Source organism: Rutilus rutilus, assembly GCF_951802725.1.
Source record: "Rutilus rutilus genome assembly, chromosome: 4".
NCBI classification, from domain to species: Eukaryota; Metazoa; Chordata; class Actinopteri; order Cypriniformes; family Leuciscidae; genus Rutilus; species Rutilus rutilus.
The window spans coordinates 51,313,176-51,337,149 of NC_140212.1; the positions used below are offsets into that span (position 1 = coordinate 51,313,176).

Genomic DNA, 23,974 nt, shown 5'->3' on the forward strand with positions numbered 1-23,974 from the left:
AGGAAAATCCTCCACATAACTCCCTAAAACACACAATTACAGCAACAGTTACACCTCCACATTCACTGACCGTCAGGAAAATCCTCCACATAACTCCCTAAAACACACAATTACAGCAACAGTTACACCGCCACATTCACTGACCGTCAGGAAAATCCTCCACATAACTCCCTAAAACACACAATTACAGCAACAGTTACACCTCCACATTCACTGACCGTCAGGAAAATCCTCCACATAACTCCCTAAAACACACAATTACAGCAACAGTTACACCTCCACATTCACTGACCGTCAGGAAAATCCTCCACATAACTCCCTAAAACACACAATTACAGCAACAGTTACACCACCACATTCACTGACCGTCAGGAAAATCCTCCACATAACTCCCTAAAACACACAATTACAGCAACAGTTACACCGCCACATTCACTGACCGTCAGGAAAATCCTCCACATAACTCCCTAAAACACACAATTACAGCAACAGTTACACCTCCACATTCACTGACCGTCAGGAAAATCCTCCACATAACTCCCTAAAACACACAATTACAGCAACAGTTACACCTCCACATTCACTGACCGTCAGGAAAATCCTCCACATAACTCCCTAAAACACACAATTACAGCAACAGTTACACCTCCACATTCACTGACCGTCAGGAAAATCCTCCACATAACTCCCTAAAACACACAATTACAGCAACAGTTACACCTCCACATTCACTGACCGTCAGGAAAATCCTCCACATAACTCCCTAAAACACACAATTACAGCAACAGTTACACCTCCAGATTCACTGACCGTCAGGAAAATCCTCCACATAACTCCCTAAAACACACAATTACAGCAACAGTTACACCACCACATTCACTGACCGTCAGGAAAATCCTCCACATAACTCCCTAAAACACACAATTACAGCAACAGTTACACCACCACATTCACTGACCGTCAGGAAAATCCTCCACATAACTCCCTAAAACACACAATTACAGCAACAGTTACACCACCACATTCACTGACCGTCAGGAAAATCCTCCACATAACTCCCTAAAACACACAATTACAGCAACAGTTACACCTCCACATTCACTGACCGTCAGGAAAATCCTCCACATAACTCCCTAAAACACACAATTACAGCAACAGTTACACCTCCACATTCACTGACCGTCAGGAAAATCCTCCACATAACTCCCTAAAACACACAATTACAGCAACAGTTACACCGCCACATTCACTGACGATCAGGAAAACCCTCCACATAACTCCCTAAAACACACAATTACAGCAACAGTTACACCACCACATTCACTGACCGTCAGGAAAATCCTCCACATAACTCCCTAAAACACACAATTACAGCAACAGTTACACCTCCACATTCACTGGGCTTCAAGTTCACATCATCCTGTTTTTATTATCGCTATTACAAAAGGTTTTAAAGTAATTAAGTAGTGAGGAATTTGGCTTGTAGGGGATATAAAGATATAAACATTCACCTGATAGTTGATGCGTTACATTTCAAAATCCTTAAATTTGGTACCAGACATTCATCAGTTTTTGATAAATTCCCAGTTGGTATTTTCACATTAATTAATTTATCATTCATTCACACAGTTACATCTCCATTTGAGTGAAATAGACTGGATATTATGCAATATTATACATAGAGCATATCACATTATGCCATACAGCACATATTAAGGAGTGCATCATTAAACATTTCACATCAATGGTCATCTATTAAACACTTTACTACCTTTTGTTTAGTTTTTTTAAGAACACATGAAAGGTCTGTTGATGTAACAAACGGGAAGACCGACTGATTCAGAAACTGTCACGGGAGTGGCGAGGCATGGACCTAAATGTAGAGAAGAAGGAGCAGTGTAGAGTTCAAAGACATAATTACGCAATGGTACAACAAAAAGCGTCCTGAAGAAACAGGAAAAAACTTTCCAAAAGTACTGAGGACACAATAGACCAGAGGCCCGTTCCAGGTAGGAGGTTTACCAAACTCTGAGTCTAACCCTGATGTCTGAGTTGATTTACCCTGAGATGGAAACTCTGAGTTTTCGGTTCCAGAACAGCTGATTTGAGTTGGTTCACTCAGGGTTACGCGCGTGCACAAAAGGCAGTATGAATGGAGCCATGATTCTACGATTCACCATGGTAACAACCACAAACAAACTGGTCGGCGGAAATACTCATGCGCACAAACAGTGAGTTTGAACATGTATTTCGTTAAAAAAGCAAGACAGCGGCTGCTGGTTTCAAAAGAGAGAGTACATTAGTACAACAGTACGCATTCACAGTATATTAATTTCATATTTAATCACAGTTAACATAATATTACTGGTGAAAACTGGAATTGTATTACACCTATAATTTCATTTAGGTGCAATCCTGCGGGCGAAAAAGTAAACTAGCTATAGCCTACTAATCCCATTCTGAGGCTGCAGCACCATGATCATTAAGTAAGGGATAATCCATGGCTAGCCATGCATTAAAGGATTTTAATGCACGACGTAGAGGCGAAGAACCACCCGACGCGAAGCGGAGGGTGGTTGCCTCTACGAAGTAAAATGACGGTTATTTCTTAAGTTAAGGCTCGTCAGTTCTTGCACTCCGTCCGCTTTAAATAAAGTAGAGCCATCGGATTGCTTTTATTTGAATGAATTCACATTTATTTAAATTCATTATTAAAAGAGACAGAGAACTGAAGGAGAAGGAACAGAGAGAGAGAGAGAGAGAGAGATGCGTGCGCGAGTTACCTGTGTGCGTCTCTTCTTTAACCCTCTGGGGTCTGAGGTGTTTTTGGGGTCCTTGAGATGTTCTGACATGCCCTGACATTTGTGCTTTTTTCAGTTGCTTATAAACATAGTAATGGCAAAAAAAAATTACACACTATTTAGCACAAACAGGGCTACCATAATATGTGAGCAACAAGAATGTACATGTCTGCATTTTTGAGAGAATAATGTTTATGCGTGGTTATTGAAAAAACTAAAAACTAAAGTTTCTGAAATAAGACCACAAAACACACACTAAATATGTGCCAATAAGACTTTTGTCTAATGGATGTCATTGCCTAGTGTTTTTTCTTCAAAATTATGTGAAAATCACCCTGCCTAATCCTTCACATAACACAATACATTGATTTGAATTTTGCAAAGCACTTTCTGTTTGGAAAGGCCATATGCGGAGTGGGCGTCACAGATCATGCATATGTAGTGGTTCACACCTGAGGACCGCATACTTAATGAGCCATTCATTCAGGTGAGTCACTGAGCCACAAGAATGCAAGAGCAACAGTTGGAAGCATCTCAATTCTTTTTTATTTTTCCACATATTGTGCTTGCAATTTGGCCTATAATAGCCAAGGAAAACATGTAATTGTGCCGTTAATTCTCATACTGTATTTTCAGTTTTGGAATATTTATCCTCTCCCCAAATTTGTCACTAATAAAACACAATAAAAATGATTTAAAGAAAAGGCTTATATTTACCTTTTAATAGTTTGTTTACATCTACCTTGTAAATATTTCAATAAACAACAATTCAAGTGTAATCTTTCTTTGTAAAAACTAAAGTATACATTTTATCATACATATTTCAAAGTTAAGGATTTGATTGATTATTTGATTATTTTTGACAAAAAAATTGGCAAATAAAAGCTTATTTGAGGTGGCAGATATTTTACAGTAAAAATGTATAATCTATCCAAAACTAATCAACGAAATGTTGTCTTTCATATGTCTGTAACATAGGTCTTTCATTTTTATTATAAGGAATATAAATGCTAAAATGCTAAAAGGAATATAAACGAGAAAACACAGCCCCTCACAGGTTTGCGCCGTGGATTCCCGCGAGTCAGACGCGGATACTGTGTTTGTTTTAGGCTCGCGCAGTCTTCACTCGGACGCGCGCTTCAATCCGTTGTGGAGACTCTCTTTTCGTTCCAGTGAAATTACAAAACAAAATACACACACACATGTCTCTGCCTGATATACAACCACTGATAAACATAATCTGATTTGACAAAAAAAAAAAAAAACTATATGAGTGCAGATTTGAACTCAGAACCTCTGACACGCTAGGCAAATGTTCTACCACTAGACCACTGGAGTACACGTATTTACTCACGTGAAAACTCGGTGTTTACTCGGCGTGATCGTCTGAGTTACAATCTTCCTCTGAGGAAAAGCCAAGGTGAGTTATTCCTCGCTGTCCAGGATCATCTGAAGACCGTCTTTACCGGAGAAACGCGCCATCCTCTCTAAACGCGATGAACTATCAGTGAATCTGATCTGATGAAACTTCGTGTTTTCAAGGCATTGATCGGGGGGCGGGTGCGAAGCATAGATCACCTAAACTATTTACCATGTCAATAGCGCCGGGGGCGGGGCGGCCTCAGTTCATTATAGAGATAATTAGGCAGAAGGAAAAAACGGTACCTCTCCTTGCTTTCAAACGGATTACATGAGTTGAAAACATTTGTTTTTTTTATTAATTACTTCATTTAAAAGAAGAGATTTCAAGCTTCATAAAGACATATATCACGTGCCTGTGTGAGAAGTATTCGCTGAGTTATGATTCATTTTCGGACGCGTTTCAGAATGGACTACACGGACAGAGAGAAGGCAGAACTCGCTCCGTGATTATTTTTCTTAATTTGGCGAAAAGCACAACACTTTGTTTTTATTGTGAGTATACAGAAAAATAATACACATTTAACAGAATCGATTGATGTATGAAACTCCTATGGAAAATCAAAGTCAACAGAGTATTTATGAGTTTCTTTTACACTGATAAAAAAAAAGCGAGCTGGTATCGCCGGCGATACCGCCGACCTCAGGGGGTTAAAGTCTACAGTCCCCTCGTTGCTTAAGCATATAGCTAACTTAATGATTCTTTAATGGATTTATTACAATTATTTATGAATGACAGGCAACACTGATACAAATTAAACGATATTCAAAAATCATCCATTTAGCCTACCTAAACGTTTTCATATGCGTCTCTCACTCTGCTTGCAAGTGTATCTGTGTTACTATGGTTACCAATGTAGCGGATTAATTTCGAACTGTAATCAAACTGACTGGAACTACCTGTGCATTAAACGGTTTTACTGCACACCTTCCAGCCAATCAGAATCGAGTATTTAAACAGCCCATGGTATAACAGAACTATAATGTATAATGATGTACTGTATTTCTTTTTAATGGCTCTACTGTCCAGGGAACACTACAAAAACGTTTAAAAAACGTTCCAGAGCGAGTCACACTTTTCTGACGGCTCTACAGTGGCTTTACTATTACAGTATGATCGCAACACTGTTGTAAAGAAAACTGCTGTTCGCAAAACACGTAATGCGATACAAAGGATCTGCTTGGATGTTAAAGCCTGTCCACGATGGTTGATGTTAGTGATATGAGGACAGATAAGGTATCTACATATCTAATGTTAGTGATATGAGGACAGATAAGGTATCTACATATCTAATGTTAGTGATATAAGGACAGATAAGGTATCTACATATCTAATGGACTGTGATAAAAAATACCTCTCAAATCGGTTATGTAGAAATGAAAATACATCTATAGTCGGGACTCAATACCGACGTAAACTCTCTGTGAATTAATACAGCTTTTTCATCAACGGGATCGTCAACAAAAGGACATGACATGTTTTATAATCTGCCTAATATAAACCAATACGTTTTTTTTATTCATGCAGATAAAACTGCATTAAAATGCGCCTGATACAGACTGAATGAATGAATGATGAAATGAGAGACTGAGAGACTGAGAGAAACTCAAGGTTTCTTGAAGAAAACCTGCTCCCGACCAGGTTAGGTTCACAGACTCAGTTACCATAGTAACTGACTCTGAGGTTAAGTTACCATAGTAACTGACTCTGAGGTTAAGTTCCCTCTCTTTCTGGAACGGAAAACCCAGAGTTTCCCTCATCTCAGGGTTAACCAATTCAGAGTTTTCACTAAACCTGCTTTCTGGAACGGGCCTCTGGAACAAACTGGAAACACAGACAAACATACCATACCAAAACAGAGAAGCACAGAGCTAAACAGACCACGACACCACAGTCCAAGACAATGACCCAACAGTAAGTTAGTAAGTAAACGAGGGTTAACAAAGGGCAGGTGACACAAGGGCTGGTGAACAGGTGAAAGACATCAGGGCGGAGAAGACAATCACAAAGGCGGGAAAGACAAAAGACAGGAAGTAAGAGAAGACAACACATGGAAGGACAGAGGAACTATGAAAATAAAACAGGAAATGGAAAACCAACAGAAAACATGAAACCAACTAAACAGAAACTTGACATAGGGACAAGACGTGACAGAATCATCCAACCTGTGATCCATACCTGTGTTTTAAAGTCAGGGTCAACCCAGGAAGAGGTCCAGAGAAATGGATCTGAAGTTCCTGATTAATTTTCATCTGTTGTCCATGGCCAGTTTTAAAATGGAAACCTAAAAAAAAAAAAAAAAGACGTATTAGAGTCAGCACATAAAAGCCCTATATATAGACTAATATTCACACAGGTACAATGCATAACAATAAGTAACAAACACAACATATAACAAAGACAGCAAGTAAAAATCTAACAGACAAACTGCAAGCCGGCAGTCAGAAGTCTAATCTGTACGTATCTGATTATCAATAAGCCTTTTTTTCAGCTGACCAGTAAAAGAACAATTCTTATTCAGCAAAGTACTTTCTTTTCTTTCAAAGTACCTAAACTTTTGGGTCGGTTTATAGCAACTGGCGATAGTAACAACGAAAAGAAATATGTGGAAGGACGAAGACGGTTCCCTTTTTGTTACCTGCTCTGTGTCTCTGTGGCATATATTTGACACCACAAACATTAAAACCACATCAATGGAGACTCTGTACTGTAGGCTTTGTTGTCCTCTCATTGCAGGAGATGACAGATTTAAGGTACCACATATCAGCTGTTACTAATAATATTAACTATATACAATTACTTTAAAAGGATACCATCACCAGATGAAAAAAAGACTTCACTGCAGTCTATCAAATGACTCAGCAGTCCTCCGATGATTTCCTCGCGTCTCTCCCGTGCGTCCTCGGTGGGAGCAAAATGTATTTGACATAACTAATAACAGAACATGTGATTATTTTAGTAATATTGAAATGAAACAAGCTGAATTTAAATTAAGGACAGTTTTTTCAATTATATCTTTACTCAGAATCTAATAGTTCTGAAACACAAGAGAGAACTGAACATGTTTGTCTTATTTTCCATGTTTAAAAAAGAATCATATCTGTGTTTTTTAGTGATTTAGCAAAGTGACTGTACATCTTTTAAAAAATCATCTTTTAATTTTATAGTTGGATTTTCATATGTATTTGACATAACTAATAACTGAACATACTACCTTACATTCATACGAAAGTAGAGGTTGGGGAGAGTTATATCACGACCAGGCTCCTCTCCTTAACCTGTCTCTCTTAATTATGCTGTTATAGTTTTAGATTACCGGGGGACTTCCTTCCTTTGACACACTGAACTTCTCTCTCCTCTGTCCATCTGTGCGCATCCATGTCCCAGAAATGCTTGTTATTAACTTAGCTCTGGGGAGTCTAATCCCTGGAGTCCTTATGTTTTTTTTCGCCCAGCATATTTCCTTGGATTAGAGTAGTACCTAAATCATGGTTGCAGCTGTCGCCGTGGTCCTGCTCCACCCTGCTCTGCAGCACCCTGTTATGTCCTGCTACACCCTGCTCTGCAGCACCCTGTTATGTCCTGCTACACCCTGCTCTGCAGCACCCTGTTATGTCCTGCTACACCCTGCTCTGCAGCACCCTGTTATGTCCTGCTACACCCTGCTCTGCAGCACCCTGTTATGTCCTGCTACACCCTGCTCTGCAGCACCCTGTTATGTCCTGCTACACCCTGCTCTGCAGCACCCTGTTATGTCCTGCTACACCCTGCTCTGCAGCACCTTGTTATGTCCTGCTCCACCCTGCTCTGCAGCACCTTGTTATGTCCTGCTACACCCTGCTCTGCAGCACCTTGTTATGTCCTGCTCCACCCTGCTCTGCAGCACCTTGTTATGTCCTGCTCCACCCTGCTCTGCAGCACCCTGTTATGTCCTGCTACACCCTGCTCTGCAGCACCCTGTTATGTCCTGCTCCACCCTGCTCTGCAGCAGCCTGTTATGTCCTGCTCCACCCTGCTCTGCAGCACCTTGTTATGTCCTGCTCCACCCTGCTCTGCAGCACCTTGTTATGTCCTGCTACACCCTGCTCTGCAGCACCCTGTTATGTCCTGCTACACCCTGCTCTGCAGCACCCTGTTATGTCCTGCTCCACCCTGCTCTGCAGCACCCTGTTATGTCCTGCTCCACCCTGCTCTGCAGCACCCTGTTATATCCTGCTCCACCCTGCTCTGCAGCACCTTGTTATGTCCTGCTCCACCCTGCTCTGCAGCACCTTGTTATGTCCTGCTCCACCCTGCTCTGCAGCACCCTGTTATGTCCTGCTACACCTTGCTCTGCAGCACCTTGTTATGTCCTGCTCCACCCTGCTCTGCAGCACCCTGTTATGTCCTGCTCCACCCTGCTCTGCAGCACCCTGTTATGTCCTGCTACACCCTGCTCTGCAGCACCCTGTTATGTCCTGCTACACCCTGCTCTGCAGCACCCTGTTATGTCCTGCTATACCCTGCTCTGCAGCACCCTGTTATGTCCTGCTACACCCTGCTCTGCAGCACCTTGTTATGTCCTGCTCCACCCTGCTCTGCAGCACCCTGTTATGTCCTGCTCCACCCTGCTCTGCAGCACCTTGTTATGTCCTGCTCCACCCTGCTCTGCAGCACCCTGTTATGTCCTGCTACACCTTGCTCTGCAGCACCCTGTTATGTCCTGCTACACCCTGCTCTGCAGCACCCTGTTATGTCCTGCTCCACCCTGCTCTGCAGCACCCTGTTATGTCCTGCTCCACCCTGCTCTGCAGCACCCTGTTATATCCTGCTCCACCCTGCTCTGCAGCACCCTGTTATGTCCTGCTCCACCCTGCTCTGCAGCACCTTGTTATGTCCTGCTCCACCCTGCTCTGCAGCACCCTGTTATGTCCTGCTACACCTTGCTCTGCAGCACCCTGTTATGTCCTGCTACACCCTGCTCTGCAGCACCCTGTTATGTCCTGCTACACCCTGCTCTGCAGCACCCTGTTATGTCCTGCTACACCCTGCTCTGCAGCACCCTGTTATGTTCTGCTCCACCCTGCTCTGCAGCACCCTGTTATGTCCTGCTCCACCCTGCTCTGCAGCACCTTGTTATGTCCTGCTCCACCCTGCTCTGCAGCACCTTGTTATGTCCTGCTACACCCTGCTCTGCAGCACCCTGTTATGTCCTGCTCCACCCTGCTCTGCAGCACCCTGTTATGTCCTGCTCCACCCTGCTCTGCAGCACCCTGTTATATCCTGCTCCACCCTGCTCTGCAGCACCTTGTTATGTCCTGCTCCACCCTGCTCTGCAGCACCTTGTTATGTCCTGCTCCACCCTGCTCTGCAGCACCCTGTTATGTCCTGCTACACCTTGCTCTGCAGCACCTTGTTATGTCCTGCTCCACCCTGCTCTGCAGCACCCTGTTATGTCCTGCTACACCCTGTAACGCCCTGCAGCGCCCTGTTACATCCTGCTACGCCCTGCTACGTCCTGCTACACCCTGTAACGCCCTGCAGTGCCCTGCTACGACATGAAAAATGTAATTGAATTGAATATGATTCATTATTTTCTTTCTTCCAGACAGTGTCCGTAGTCACCACGTCACCAAGCTTCTGCAACTTGGGCCAGAGAACTTCAGATACATTTCACTGTACCTCTATAGGGAGTTATGTGGAGGATATTCCTGACGGTCAGTCTGCTCTGCTGGAGCGCTGATGGACAAGACGTGACCTGCAGAGACCACAACAACGGAGAAGTGGACTGGTGAGACAGCACTACTACTACTACTACTACTACTACTACTACTACTACTACTACTTCTCCTACTTCTCCTACTTTGAAGTAGTTTATTAGGGTCCGAGGACGAAGCTTTGCAATTTGGCATCGTAAAAGTCTTGACATGCTTCTGACCCAATTTCGGAGGAATCTGTTGAATCGGTTTTCAAAAAAGCGTCCATACCTGTAAAGGGCCTAAAATGGCCTGTTGTCACATGACCCATTTGTGAGTATTCAAGTATGTTAAGGGTGTCAAAGATGCGGTCAAAGGCAAAAAATAATTAGGGGGCACTATAGAGCAACCATGCCACGCACACGTCAGGCAAAGAAATTTCTATGTATATGTTCCTCTAGATGAGAAAAATGTTCCCACCAACAATTACAATTTTCACCAGGTCTGACCCTGTGTGCACATTTTTGGAACTTTTCAATCATGCCAAGCCCAAATATGTAATTGTTCAGCACAAAAATAATCTTTACAATCAAAGCTGCAAGCAGGGCCGGTTCTAGCCCTTTGGTTGCCCTAGGCGAGATTCAGTTTTTTTTTTTTACCTTTTTCTGAATCAATTTATGCTGGAAATATCTTTATCTAAAGGGAAACAGAGATTACAATCCAAATATAAAAACATAATGGAATATATTGCAGTAAGGCTCTCAGGCATTCTGTATTGCTTTTAACTATTTATTTTCCTTTAGATCGACTTTTCTAATTATATCTGAGTCAGCACACATGTAGCCTAGCATCATTTACTCTTCCCACTTTTGCTTCTTTTGTTGAGGAAGTAACCTCCTTAAATGTGCATATTAAAATTATTCACCTGAATGATACATGAATTCATGTATGACATGAAATTTAAGAAATTTCTATGTATATGTTCCTCTAGATGAGAAAAATGTTCCCACCAACAATTGCAATTTTCACCAGGTCTGACCCTGTGTGCACATTTTTGGAACTTTTCAATCATGCCAAGCCCAAATATGTAATTGTTCAGCACAAAAATAATCTTTACAATCAAAGCTGCAAGCAGGGCCGGTTCTAGCCCTTTGGTTGCCCTAGGCGAGATTCAGTTTTGTTTTTTACCTTTTTCTGAATCAATTTATGCTGGAAATATCTTTATCTAAAGGGAAACAGAGATTACAATCCAAATATAAAAACATAATGGAATATATTGCAGTAAGGCTCTCATGCATTCTGTATTGCTTTTAACTATTTATTTTCCTTTAGATCGACTTTTCTAATTATATCTGAGTCAGCACACATGTAGCCTAGCATCATTTACTCTTCCCACTTTTGCTTCTTTTGTTGAGGAAGTAACCTCCTTAAATGTGCATATTACGTCGGTGTATGAATGGGTGAATGTGAGGCAATATTGTAAAGCGCTTTGGTGGCCATTGGGTCTGTGAAAGCGCTATATAAATGCAGTCCATTTACCATTTATTAAAATTATTCACCTGAATGATACATGAATTCGTTTTAATGAATTAATAAACCCCTCGACTGTAATATTTCAGATGTGTTTGAGCAAGATTTCTGCTCTTGTTCATGTTCATTTGGGACGCTGGTCTCTGAATGAGACAGTTTAGGTAAGTGGCTGTGAAAGGTTGACAAGTAAATCGCCCTAGGATGATCATGTTTAATAAACACGTTTTTATTTTGCTTGTCATTCATAATTCTATTATTAATGGGAAGTAGACCTAAGGGGGACACGGCACCCCCAACACATCTGACGCCCCAGGCAATCGCCTAGGTCGCCTATAGCAATCGCCTAGGTCGCCTATAGCAATCGCCGGCCCTGGCTGCAAGCAGCGATGAACAGGCCCTTGCACCCCTCGGCATGTCAGGGGTACTAGCGGGACACCAGTCAATTGCAACTACTTTCTGTTTCATGGCAAAAAGCCACCCTGCACTAAACATGCAATATGTGGCTTTATATCAAGTGTGGACCACACAATATAGATTTCATGTAAATCGGATGATGTTTGCAACATGAGGCTAACTTCCTGTTTCCAGATATATTCAGGGTGTAGAGAGAAGTCTGGTCACTCTGAACATGCATGTGATCGATTACATTAGATTCATGTTTAGTGTTCATGAGTCTCTGTCCTCTCCTCTTCTCATCATCATCATCAGGTACATCATCTACAAGGCACCCAAACTGAATAACATCGGAACGACGGGTTTGGAATATATTTACATTGATTCAAATGGGAAGACCTCTAAAGATCCCAATAAGCACATCAACGCTGTTGATGGTGTCCTGGCAAACACCCTGCGGCCCATTTTTACCACATCAATGGTGAGAATCATGTTTAAACTGCAGATCTGTTTGTATTTGATGAAAATCAAACCATGACTCAAACTGATGGATAGATATGATGGTCTGTACTAATTATAAAGCATCAACTATCTAGATTTCCTTAAAAGTAACGTGTTGCTGTGTTGAAACTGTTCAACACACTGAAACTGAAACTTCAGAGTTAAAGCTCCAAGCTCCGATGAACGGGCCCTTGTACTCTGCATCTGTCAGGTGTGCCGGCAGCTCACCAGTCGATGCGGCCGTGTATTTCCATGACCGTTGGACATTGCACGCAGAAGTTAGACTTAATTCCCTCCATGGAGTGCATAGCGTTGGAAATCACTAGGGCTAGGCAAGTTACCGTGTTATTATCGCGTTAACTCATTAATTAATTAATGCCGACAATTATTGTATCGCGCAGTAACGCAGGAACAGAAAAGAAAAGAATTGGCGAATGAACAAACCTCAAACATGGAGAATGGTACGGAATTTGTACATGGCCATTTTCATTTTAAAGTTCTTCCGGACGGCACAGTCGACCAATTTTCTTATCACCGGAGTACTTCCAGTCTGAAATATCACCTACAGTAAATGCACTAAATACACACAGTTGATACCAGCAAATCATTCTACGAAACAAACTACTACTACAACTATGTTAGATGCCGTGTGTAGGAGAAGTATAGATAAACAAAGGAAAGAAAGGCTAACAAACGCCAAAGCAAAGTGGATAGCTACAGACTGCAGGCCCATTAGTGATATGGAGAATCACAAGAAATTATGGCAGGTATGAGATTACCTCAAGACGCACCATCACAAAGAAGAAGAAAGAAATTGCCTGTTTTAATGTCATGATTGTGGCTCAGGAGTTTGTGGGCAGTTTTTTTTATATATTTTTTTAAATTATATATATATATATATATATATATATATATATATATATATATATAACAAACAGGATAACATGAATGCCCTGGCAGTGGCAATAAGCTTTCATTTTGTATTTGCTTTTATTACATTGTTTAAGTTGAGATTTACACTAAATATTTTATTTAACTGCTGCTGTATAAACAAAATGTTGATGTTAAGTGTTTGCAAAACAAATGTTATGGCACTTTAGTTCATACGGAAGAACATTTAAAATACAATTGCGCTATACACTACTTTTGAATTCATTATTGGATTTTGCGTGTAACAATGCGATTAATCATGATTAATCGTGATTAAAACTTTTAATCGTTGCCCAGCCCTAGAAATTACATATTTAAAATTGTGCACCACTTCCTGTTTCCATTATGTGGCATCAGGGCTAACTTCCTGTTTCTAGTAGGGGGCGCTATGACTATAACTATTATTGACTTGTAGATGTCCTCAGGCCATGTCTCTAAAAGCATTAATAATTTGGGGCAGATTGGACCATGTATAGTCTAGTTACAAACCCCTACCTATCCTGCAGCGTCTCACAGAAATTTGACACATTGACACGCCCACACCTTACTGTTCCCCTCTTTGGATTGGCTACATACTAGGGATGTAAATCCCACGTTTTATCACAATACAATATATCTATTATTTGGACAACAATACATTTACTGATTGCACAAGTCTATCCAGATTGATGCAGTGAAACGCTGCCAGTGTTGCACCGGACTAAAACAATGCATGCACAAAAAATGCGTTGGCCCACCTATCTACAACTAGGGGAGACCGTGATAAGCCCTATTTCACCTATCTACAGCTAGGGGAGACCGTGATAAGCCCTATTTCACCTATCTATAGCTAGGGGAGACCGTGATAAGCCCTATTTCACCTATCTACAGCTAGGGGAGACCGTGATAAGCCCTATTTCACCTATCTATAGCTAGGGGAGACCGTGAGAAGACCTATTTCACCTATCTATAGCTAGGGGAGACCGTCAGAAGACCTATTTCACCTATCTATAGCTAGGGGAGACCGTGAGAAGACCTATTTCACCTATCTACAGCCAGGGTAGACCGTGATAAGCCCTATTTCACCTATCTACAGCTAGGGGAGACCGTGATAAGCCCTGTTTCACCTATCTACAGCTAGGGGAGACCGTGATAAGACCTATTTCACCTATCTACAGCCAGGATAGACCGTGATAAGCCCTGTTTCACCTATCTACAGCTAGGGGAGACCGTGATAAGCCCAGTTTCACCTATCTACAGCTAGGGTAGACCGTGATAAGCCCTGTTTCACCTATCTACAGCTAGGGGAGACCGTGATAAGCCCAATTTCACCTATCTACAGCTAGGGGAGACCGTGATAAGCCCTGTTTCACCTATCTACAGCTAGGGGAGACCGTGATAAGCCCTATTTCACCTATCTACAGCTAGGGGAGACCGTGATAAGCCCTATTTCACCTATGTACAGCTAGGGGAGACCGTGATAAGCCCTATTTCACCTATCTACAGCTAGGGGAGACCGTCAGAAGCCCTGTTTCACCTATCTAGAGCTAGGGGAGACCGTGATAAGCCCAGTTTCACCTATCTACAGCTAGGGGAGACCGTGAGAAGACCTATTTCACCTATCTACAGCTAGGGGAGACCGTGATAAGCCCAGTTTCACCTATCTACAGCTAGAGGAGACCGTGATAAGCCCTGTTTCACCTATCTACAGCTAGAGGAGACCGTGATAAGCCCAGTTTCACCTATCTACAGCTAGGGGAGACCGTGATAAGCCCTGTTTCACCTATCTACAGCCAGGGGAGACCATGATAAGCCCTGTTTCAACAAACGGTGGCGTATGCCTTTAACTATGTACATCCTAATCATTAAATCATTGTTTCTGACACTTTCTTCTCTTTATTCTGCATAATTTACAGCCAGCAGACTTTGGATTCATCAGCTACAGCGATCAACCTCCAGGAAAAAATGCTCCGCAAAAGTCTGGCCACAGTAAAGGTGAGTAGAGAAAGCATCTCTCTGAACCTCCGTCATGTTTTCATCACAGAGGACAGAGTCTGCTCAGTGTGAATAGAACTTTAATTCCCAGTTTGTGCATCCTTGATTCCTCTCCTCGATTCCTCTCCTCGCGTCGCCCACAGGAGATTCAAGCTGAGGAAGTAATATCTACTGATGCATTCAAGTGAACTAAATCAATAAGCAGTGCAACTGATCTAGTCTATTATCTGTTAGTTCATAATATTAAAAACAGTCAGGAAATCACATTTTAGGACTTTAAACATCAGTCTATAGTTCTGTGTCTATCTGTTGATGTTTCAGGAGTTGTGATGATGAATAAAGACACAGGAGTCTGGCTCTTACACAGCACACCACAATTCCCTGTCAAAATAGATAATAACTTCTGGCCATCCACCGGAACGACAAATGCTCAGACGTTTATCTGTGTAACATTCAAGTACAACGAGTTCAAAAAGATAGGTAATATTCTCAGTTAAATCTTCATATTTATAGTCTTAGTGGTTGATTTGAATATGATGTTAATGTTGTCTTTTTGTACTATTCGAAGGTCAACACCTGCTGGACATCTCAGCTTTCCCATTTGATGATCATATTCCAGCTGACTTCCATGAAGAGCTTATCAAAGTTACAAACAATAACCCAACACCAGGAGCGGGAATCCACGACCTGACATCAGCACAAGGAACACTGTTTCGTAGCATTGCTAAGAAACTGTATAAAGGTGAGATATCTGCATGATGGTTTGAATCAGATTAAGAACCATTTTTACTGTGGAAATCAAATGAAAAGGAGAGATTGGGTTGTCTCCAGGAATTTAACTGGTTTAGAGTGGCAAGGTGTGGGGTTGGTGTTCCCGTTAAAGAACACAGATACAGAACGTCCTGTTTGGTTGATTTATTTAGCTGTGGTCTGTAATAATACAAAGTAACAATCACTACAGCAAACAACATACGTAACACAAATACATATACACAAACATAATAAGGTAGCGAAGGACTGTATTCGGTACTCAAGTATATCACAGGAATCATATAACGTACGCAAATCACCTCACATGATGCATGCAGACAGCGTGAATTCACAGCGGGTATAAGTTAGCAGCAGGTTTGATATTTGCAGGATATTCGTTTTCGACTTACCCCCAATTCAGTTTCTTCAATAAAAGTCCACTACATTATGAGTGTAGTATGTTAAGGACAGTTTAGGACACTGTATCAAAAAACAAATCACAATGGTATTTCTCGTTGCAACCGATTTACGAGCGAAAACAGCACTTCAATCAACGTTCCGGCTGTTGGCAGAGTTAGGGACCGTCTACAAATTACATTGCTCAGGCTGGTGACATAGACTAGGCCTACTGGGATTCTTTCAGGAAAGAAATCACCAAAATTCTATAAAAATACATTTTCTCATTCTGATTGCTGTAGTAGTTGCCAATGGCAGGCTACTACTTACTACAGGTCATATTTTTCGACTATCAAACCTTCTGCTAACTTATACCCACTGTGAATTAGCTTATTAGCTTTAACAACGCTAATAACTACAACAGAGATAGCATTAACTTATGCACATCTAAACAGTACACGTTAGCATCCAGTCAGACAGTATAATGTCGTTAATCTCACCTTATGTCATTTACACACAGCAATAAACAGGGAGGTAGAGGTGAATGTTGAGAAAGGCAAAGGAGATGTATATCCACTGGAGAACTAGCATAACAGCACAGAGTTTTCACCATAGACAGTAAAAGAAGTGGACCAGCAGAGCCCGTGTCTCTGGACGGAGACCAGTGAAGGATATTAGAAGTCTCTTTCCCGGTGCTGGCTAAGCGTTACTGAGCAGCCTCCAACTGAGCTTGAAGACGTAGATGTGACGTGAGCAACCTGTCTGAAAGTTGGAAGTCTTCTGGTAGCTGTGCCAAGAGAAATCTCAATCATTCCCAATCTTACAGAGACGGAGAGCGTAGGTATATGTAAGGAGATAACATAGGCACAGGCTAATTATTGATCACTAACATGCTAGTTAACATTAGTAATTAAACTAAACAGCTAATGTAAGTCCAAACTGCCTGTGAGCTTCTCCTGTACTATACGGTAATTCCTCTACTGTGTGACAGTAAGTCTCGTGGTTATGACCCAATCGTTAGCCTATTTTTATAAAAGCGTCTGCTACGGAGCCATAACGTGAGGTACAAGGTAATGGAGCCTTTTATACATTGTCGTGTTTCTTTAGAAATAAACAACGGACAAATGGAGTCTTTAAACGCTTCAGATGTAAAGTTATTCTCTGTCAAAGTGACGCCAAAATGAATGGCAGTCAATGGGATGCTAACGGGAGGTGATGGCTTGCAGGGCCGGTTCTAGCCCTTTGGTTGCCCTAGGCGAGATTGAGTTTTGTGCTATGGTACGTTCAAGAGTGTAGGATGTATAGAAACTTACAGAGAACTGGCTATTACTGAATGGAACTTATCCCAATAAACAATTTAACAATACATTAACAATGTGGGCTTTCTAACATCAAATGTTATGTGAAATGGTTGAGAGAAGCTTCTACTGTAGTTTTAGATCACCAGTGGGTGGTGAAGTACATTTATCATAATTCATTACAGCATGTGACTTGTTAGAACTGGTTAAATTTAAATGTCTGTAGCTGCTGAAGCTCACTGACTTCATGCTTCAACAGTCTTCAGAAAGGTTCCTGTCAAAGTGTCAGAGACTCTTCGCCTCAAATGAAAAAGAGTTTTTAGTTTAAATAACTGTCGGGTACGGGTAGGGAGGCTAATTTAGAATTTTTCTGGCTGATAGTTGACTCTCGTTAACAGATTATCAACTGATAAGCAGTCTCAGTTCACTCATCCAGGAGGCTCAGACATACTTTCTGTGTTCTATGGAAAGCTGCAGACTTGAACCGGTCGTGCAGCCACGATGTTACGTGCATTGTCGTGGACACACACAGACACTTTTCTGAAACCGCTTGTGCGAAAAGCAGAAAAAAACTGCTTAAAACGCAACTTGCTAGTGCAAAGTTAGTATTAGCAAATTGACTAGCAGGTACAAATATTTCTTTCACAATGCAAAAAGAAATGTAATAACCTTTTTATTTTTGTTTTAATAATATTGTTTAAAACATATATATAGAACAAGAGATATGACGTAATTCTGACTTGCCATTCCAGGATGGAACCACTTGGCGGCCATCTTACTGGGGTTAAAGGTGCCTTATGCAACTTGGAGCCACCTATAGGCAATTAGTTGAATTACACTGGTAACGGTTACTAACGGAGTTTGATTGACAGCTTTGCTTCCCAGTAGGCGGAGACACTTTTTGCTTGCAGGCTGCAGTCAGACCCATCATGTCCACACTAATACGTTTTCGTTTGAAAACGCATCTTTTACTCTCCATTTTAGCCTTCCGTCCACACTGAGACAGTGTTTTTATTAATGAAAACGAAGCTTTTTGAAAACGCACTCCAAAGCGTATTCATTTGAAAACGCCGTTTTTGCGTTGAAGTGTGGACTGTGAAACCGGAGGGATTTAAAAACGATGACGTAAATTTAGTCATGTGACGCATATTGTACCAATAGATATTCATAAACCAGTATTGTGCCTGTTATGTGCTATTCACTTTCACACTGTTGCTAAAAATATTCTACATTGCACACTCTTCATATCACAGTCCTGCAAAGATGACAGAATTTACTCACATTTGCTGTCCTGCGGTAATACATGAGAGCAGTCGCGTTTTAGACCAAACATATGGTGTCTGCGTGCGACCTGGACGCATCAGTGAATGGTGAGATATTTGACTAAATAAAATTATCCTGTCAGAAGAATTGCGCGATAACTTCATTATTTATTTTTCCATCTGAATCATATCAGTGAGCTTTTGTGGGGTTTTACACATGCGCAGTAAAGGTGAATTTAGCGTTTTCAGGCGTTTTTCAAAAGTTTCTCATCCACACTGAAACGTCCGTTTATAAACGAAAACGCCGTTTTCAAATGTATCCGGATTACACAGCTGAGACGGTTGGGTAGAGACTGGTGTGCAACCTATGCGAGCAATATCAAATAGGCTATGCATTCCCCAGAGGTAAACTTTCTTTTTTTTTGGCAAGCTCCATCGCTAGTAGGGCTTGCGCGGCTTGCGTCCGCCATTACTTTAACAAAATATTGGGCGTGTTTGTAACTCTCAGTCTACCTGCCCTCAAAGCCTGTCATTGGCTATCACCTCACACACACCCTTACAAATGTACACGCCCCAAAACGTCCCGACTCCAGTATATGCTGGCTACCAAGGCAGTGGGGGGAATGTCAGTTCTGACACTCTGCCAGATACTATGTTTTAACGTTAGCTGATGTCATATAAGGGTTATTATTGGATATTTTATTATGGAACAAGTTGCATAAGGCACCTTTAAGTTTTAGAATTGCTTCCATTGCAACCAATGGGGAAAGAGGCTCATGTTGTCTTCATAATCCTTATATTTTTCTACCAATACATCAATAGTGGTTTTAATTCAAAGTAATGACTATAAGACAACTCTGCCTTTCTAGAACGAAACTAAAAATAGAGATTTGGGTGGAATTTTGATTGATATAGCTCCAAGAGAACAAGCAAGTAATTGAAGATAATCTCATATTTTTGCATTTATATTGCAGGTAAAAAAAGTATTTTTTCAATTTTGCCTGAACTTAATATGTAAAAAGTGTCTTTGTTATTCTGAATGGCTAATATACATTAAACAATATTTTTTTAATGTAGAAATCCTAAATAGATTCAGTATTATGGCCTATAGAGGTAGTTACGATAAGACACATGAGAGAAACATCCAACTGTAATTTATTAATACATTTATTTATGTCATAAATTGTGCAAAATATATTTTTATCTCACACAAGCACACTCACATACACAAACTACATACATACACATTTTTGTGAGTTTTTGATCATCCAATTGGCCCTTAAATAGGATGGTCTTGTTCAGTTTGTTCCTCAGACTGTTTTTTAAGAGTAAAATGTTTATATAATCAGAGAATAATCTTTTTTGGGCTACCTCAGGTTTTTTGTCTACATGTAAATGTGTGTGTGTGCATATTATAGGCCTATAGCCTATTTTTCAATAGCTTATTTTCACATATAAATATTTAAAGACTGGATTCCATTGAATTACTACTTCCTGTTTTGGCGGGTTTTTTTCTTACTGTCAACTGGCATGAAGTTTGTTTTGGCGATGAACGGAGTAGTTGAGGAGCCTTGCTAGCTTCAATGAGTTTTTGTTGATAAAGGCTATAATGACTTCACCAGAACTGCTGACTTGTCGCAATTGTCTTTTTTATTGCGCTAACGTTATGAAAAATTACATTTACGATAGCTAGTAATGCGAAGACTTTGCTGCTGAAGTAGGAATCATTTCTGGATTGACGTTACTTTACCTCATCAAGACATGGATTATTAAGTTTTAATTTGCTTTGCTGAAAGGAGAGTCGTGTAAAGGCATGATGTAAGCTGACAACAATAGCTGTTAATATATGATGACTGACAGCAGGATTCAACATGGCTAATGTTTGGGGAGCTAACGTTAGCTGGTGAAAATGTAAGGTTAAGTGTTACTGGTCGGTCGGTTAGGGCTCTGTGTAGTAGCTTGATATGGCTAATGTTGATTTGTGTAACGTAACTTTACTCTGTGTGTAACGTTACATTTTAACGTACTGTTAGCTTGCTGGATTTGTCTTGAGGTATTATAAAAGGAGATTTAGGAGTAAAGAAGAGTACTTGTCGTTAACTTTAAGTTAACTGAAAACTTAACGCAGATTGAGTGAAATCAGCGCATAGCAGTCAATTTAGGGTAATATTAACAACGTGTTAAAAACAATTGTTATAACGTTAACGTTACTTAACGTCCTATTTGAGGTCAAAAATCAATCAACTAAAATGATGTTTGCTGTTCATAAATGCTGTTAAGGGCTAGCTAGCAATCACCAATAACTGACATCTCAGCCGGTCCATTAACGGTTGCTAGGCAACGTTACTAGCTAGCTAGCTCGTTCACCAACTTTTCTGTATTTATAGTTAAAAAAAGAAGAGAAAATACTCTATCTACTCCTACTGACATGTGGAAAGTGATGCCAGTCTCCTGGGTCTCTTCGGTCCTTCTGGTAAAGCAGTTAGGTGCTGCACAGCTGATAAGCATACTTGCTGCCTATAGGTGCCAATTGTAAACAGTACTAGTAAGATGGCGGCCAGTTAGTTATGATGTCATGTCATATCTATTGTTCTATATCTATGGTTTAAAGACCCTGGTCCTACCAGACTCTGGTCCATTAGCCTGGTCCTACCAGACTCTGGTATACTAGCCTGGTCCTACCAGACTCTGGTCCATTAGCCCATTAAACAGTACTAGTATGGTTTAAAGCCTGGTCCTACCAGACTCTGGTCCATTTCATTTGTCCAGAGAGTCTGACCTCTCTCCATTGACAAGTGTTAACTTCCTTGAAGGCGGGTACTCTGCTGAACTTTAAAACTATTGGATCTGCCCAGAGCCACTCTGGATATGCCGTAACCAATCGCTAACGTTTGGTCGTGACGTCGGCTTAGCATCGCTAGCGTTAGCCTTAACCAACTCCTTCACCACTAACGGAGCGAGCTGGAAAATCAAACTGTTCCCGAACCCCGTGGGGAGGAGGGCCACGACATCATGGCCACCAACACAACTTGGCAAAGGTTGTTCTTGCTCGAGCTTTAACTTCTGGATATTCACAACGGACCGAATGGCTTCGCTCGCATCTTTCTCCGCCGCCACTACGGAATTACAAACTAGAGCATGATCTCAACGCCATCGCTCTCAGCAACTCCATCTGTTCGTTGATTGGACAATAAAGATTTGGCCGGAGAAAACCCGCAAATATTTCACAAACCCAGACGGGGTACTGAAAGTGGTGAATGAAAGAAATGAAAATTGAACGGAAGTACGAAGGAGGGCGGAGCCAGGCTAGTGTTTTAATGATTTAACTGACAGAATTAATCGGTCAAAAATCCTTTTGTCGGTTAACAGTTTAACGGTTAATCATTAACTACCCGAATCTGTGGCTTTGTCTGTACATGTCAGGGACACTATCGACTGTTAACACAGCTGCCTCAGATATAAAGAGGATTACACCTGCGTGTCTCTACGACGTGTAACGTTTCAATTATTATTAGACTGTTAATTATTAGATCTTGGTAGAAGCATGCTGAATGCTCACTGATGCAGATGAGATTCACTCCTTAGGTATTGAAATTTGGTATTGAATGACAAGGTATTTTTCAGTACTCTATGCTAAGGAGGCAATTCATTCGGTGCCTAAAAAAGTATTGCATTTGGTACCCAACCCTAACACAAACTATTTTACTGTTTGTTTCAGAAGAAGAAAGGCCACAACAAGGAAAATACGGTAAAAAAAATATACTAAATGTGTTTTAAACCTATAAACAATTGGAGCTAAATTACACAAATTTAGTTTCCAAATTTGAAATAATCTTTTGGTTTCCATTTCCTCAAACTGAACACTAATCTGCAGAATGTATAAAAAAACGTCACCAATGTAGAGATGAACTTTTAAGTCCAAGTGGAAAAGATTTATTGATTTCTTTATAATCAAAGCATGTAAAAGGTGGAGTATGTTGTGTAATATTGTCCGTATTTTACCAGATGGGAGTGAGAACCTGTTGATCTGTGACAGTTTCTGTACCATGACTCATGTGTTGTTGTTCTTGCAGATGGAGATCTTTACCTCACTATTGCAAAAACATACAACACTGATGTGAGAGTCCAGACCTGGGGCCGCCAGTGTGGCCGTGAAGGTTCCTACTGTGTACAAAATCAACATCAAGTGATCAATATTAAATCTGTAAAAGCTGATCTGGGTAACGGGGAGGTTAAGTGGACGGATGGTAATGATCATTCCAAGTGGTGTGTAGCTAAAGATAATAATAATCATTTGATCTGTATCGCTGATGTAAACAGAGCAGTCACCCAATACAAAAGGCCGGGGGGCGGACTGTGCTTTGTCCATCAACAGGCAAGTGACCTATTTAAAGGTCTTATTGATCAAATTGAGAATTGCTCCAGGAAGCGCCCCCATGTCTCGGACCCGGACTGTGACCCTGATGCTTGATCATTGAGTGGAGGGGATAAATAAGCCTCTCCCTATGAGTCCAGTTTTGTTTGGGCCTTTGTGTGCTTTGATTCATCATTTTCAAATGGTTATAAATTGACATATATTTCTGAATCCATAGTTTAATACAAACGAGGGTGGCAGAAATATCAATGATTTAAAGAATTCTAATCGCTACCAACTGTCACTGTTAAAGCTCCAATATGTAACTATTTTGTAATAAAATTTCCGATAATAACTTGCACAGTGTGATATATTTCCTCCAGTTGTGTACTTACAATATCTCAAAAGTCTCCAAAGATTTTTTATTGCAGAGAAATTCCGTTTTTAAATAACTGGCCGTCCCGGAAAAGAAATGTCGCCTCTCAGTGACGCAATGTCCGCTCTTTCCTTTTTTTCCGGTGTGGACCATGTGATCAGAGCCCGTCTACATTCTCTGATGTGATGTTCCACCACACCGGAATATCACATGGTCAGATGCGGAAGTGGTGGTTATAGCGTTATCCATACTGTATGGTTATAGCTGTTATGGATCACGATTACTCTTTGGCGAGTATTGAAGTGCCAACAAAA

The 23,974-nt window shown here is 41.0% G+C and overlaps 1 protein-coding gene across 1 annotated transcript in view; it reads left to right on the plus strand.

The window, feature by feature from the left end:
- The window catches only part of LOC311289603 (deoxyribonuclease-2-beta-like), a 30,945-nt gene extending 7,311 nt beyond the window's left edge, over positions 1 to 23,634 (plus strand). Inside the window, exons 2-8 of the mRNA XM_084407736.1 lie at positions 9,809 to 9,991; positions 12,135 to 12,300; positions 15,146 to 15,224; positions 15,546 to 15,704; positions 15,793 to 15,966; positions 22,649 to 22,678; positions 23,004 to 23,634. Coding sequence (XP_084263862.1) covers positions 9,897 to 9,991; positions 12,135 to 12,300; positions 15,146 to 15,224; positions 15,546 to 15,704; positions 15,793 to 15,966; positions 22,649 to 22,678; positions 23,004 to 23,401 — 1,101 coding nt within the window. The 5' untranslated portion in view covers positions 9,809 to 9,896 and the 3' untranslated portion in view covers positions 23,402 to 23,634. The remainder of the gene's footprint in view (positions 1 to 9,808; positions 9,992 to 12,134; positions 12,301 to 15,145; positions 15,225 to 15,545; positions 15,705 to 15,792; positions 15,967 to 22,648; positions 22,679 to 23,003) is intronic.
- Positions 23,635 to 23,974: the final 340 nt, after the last annotated feature.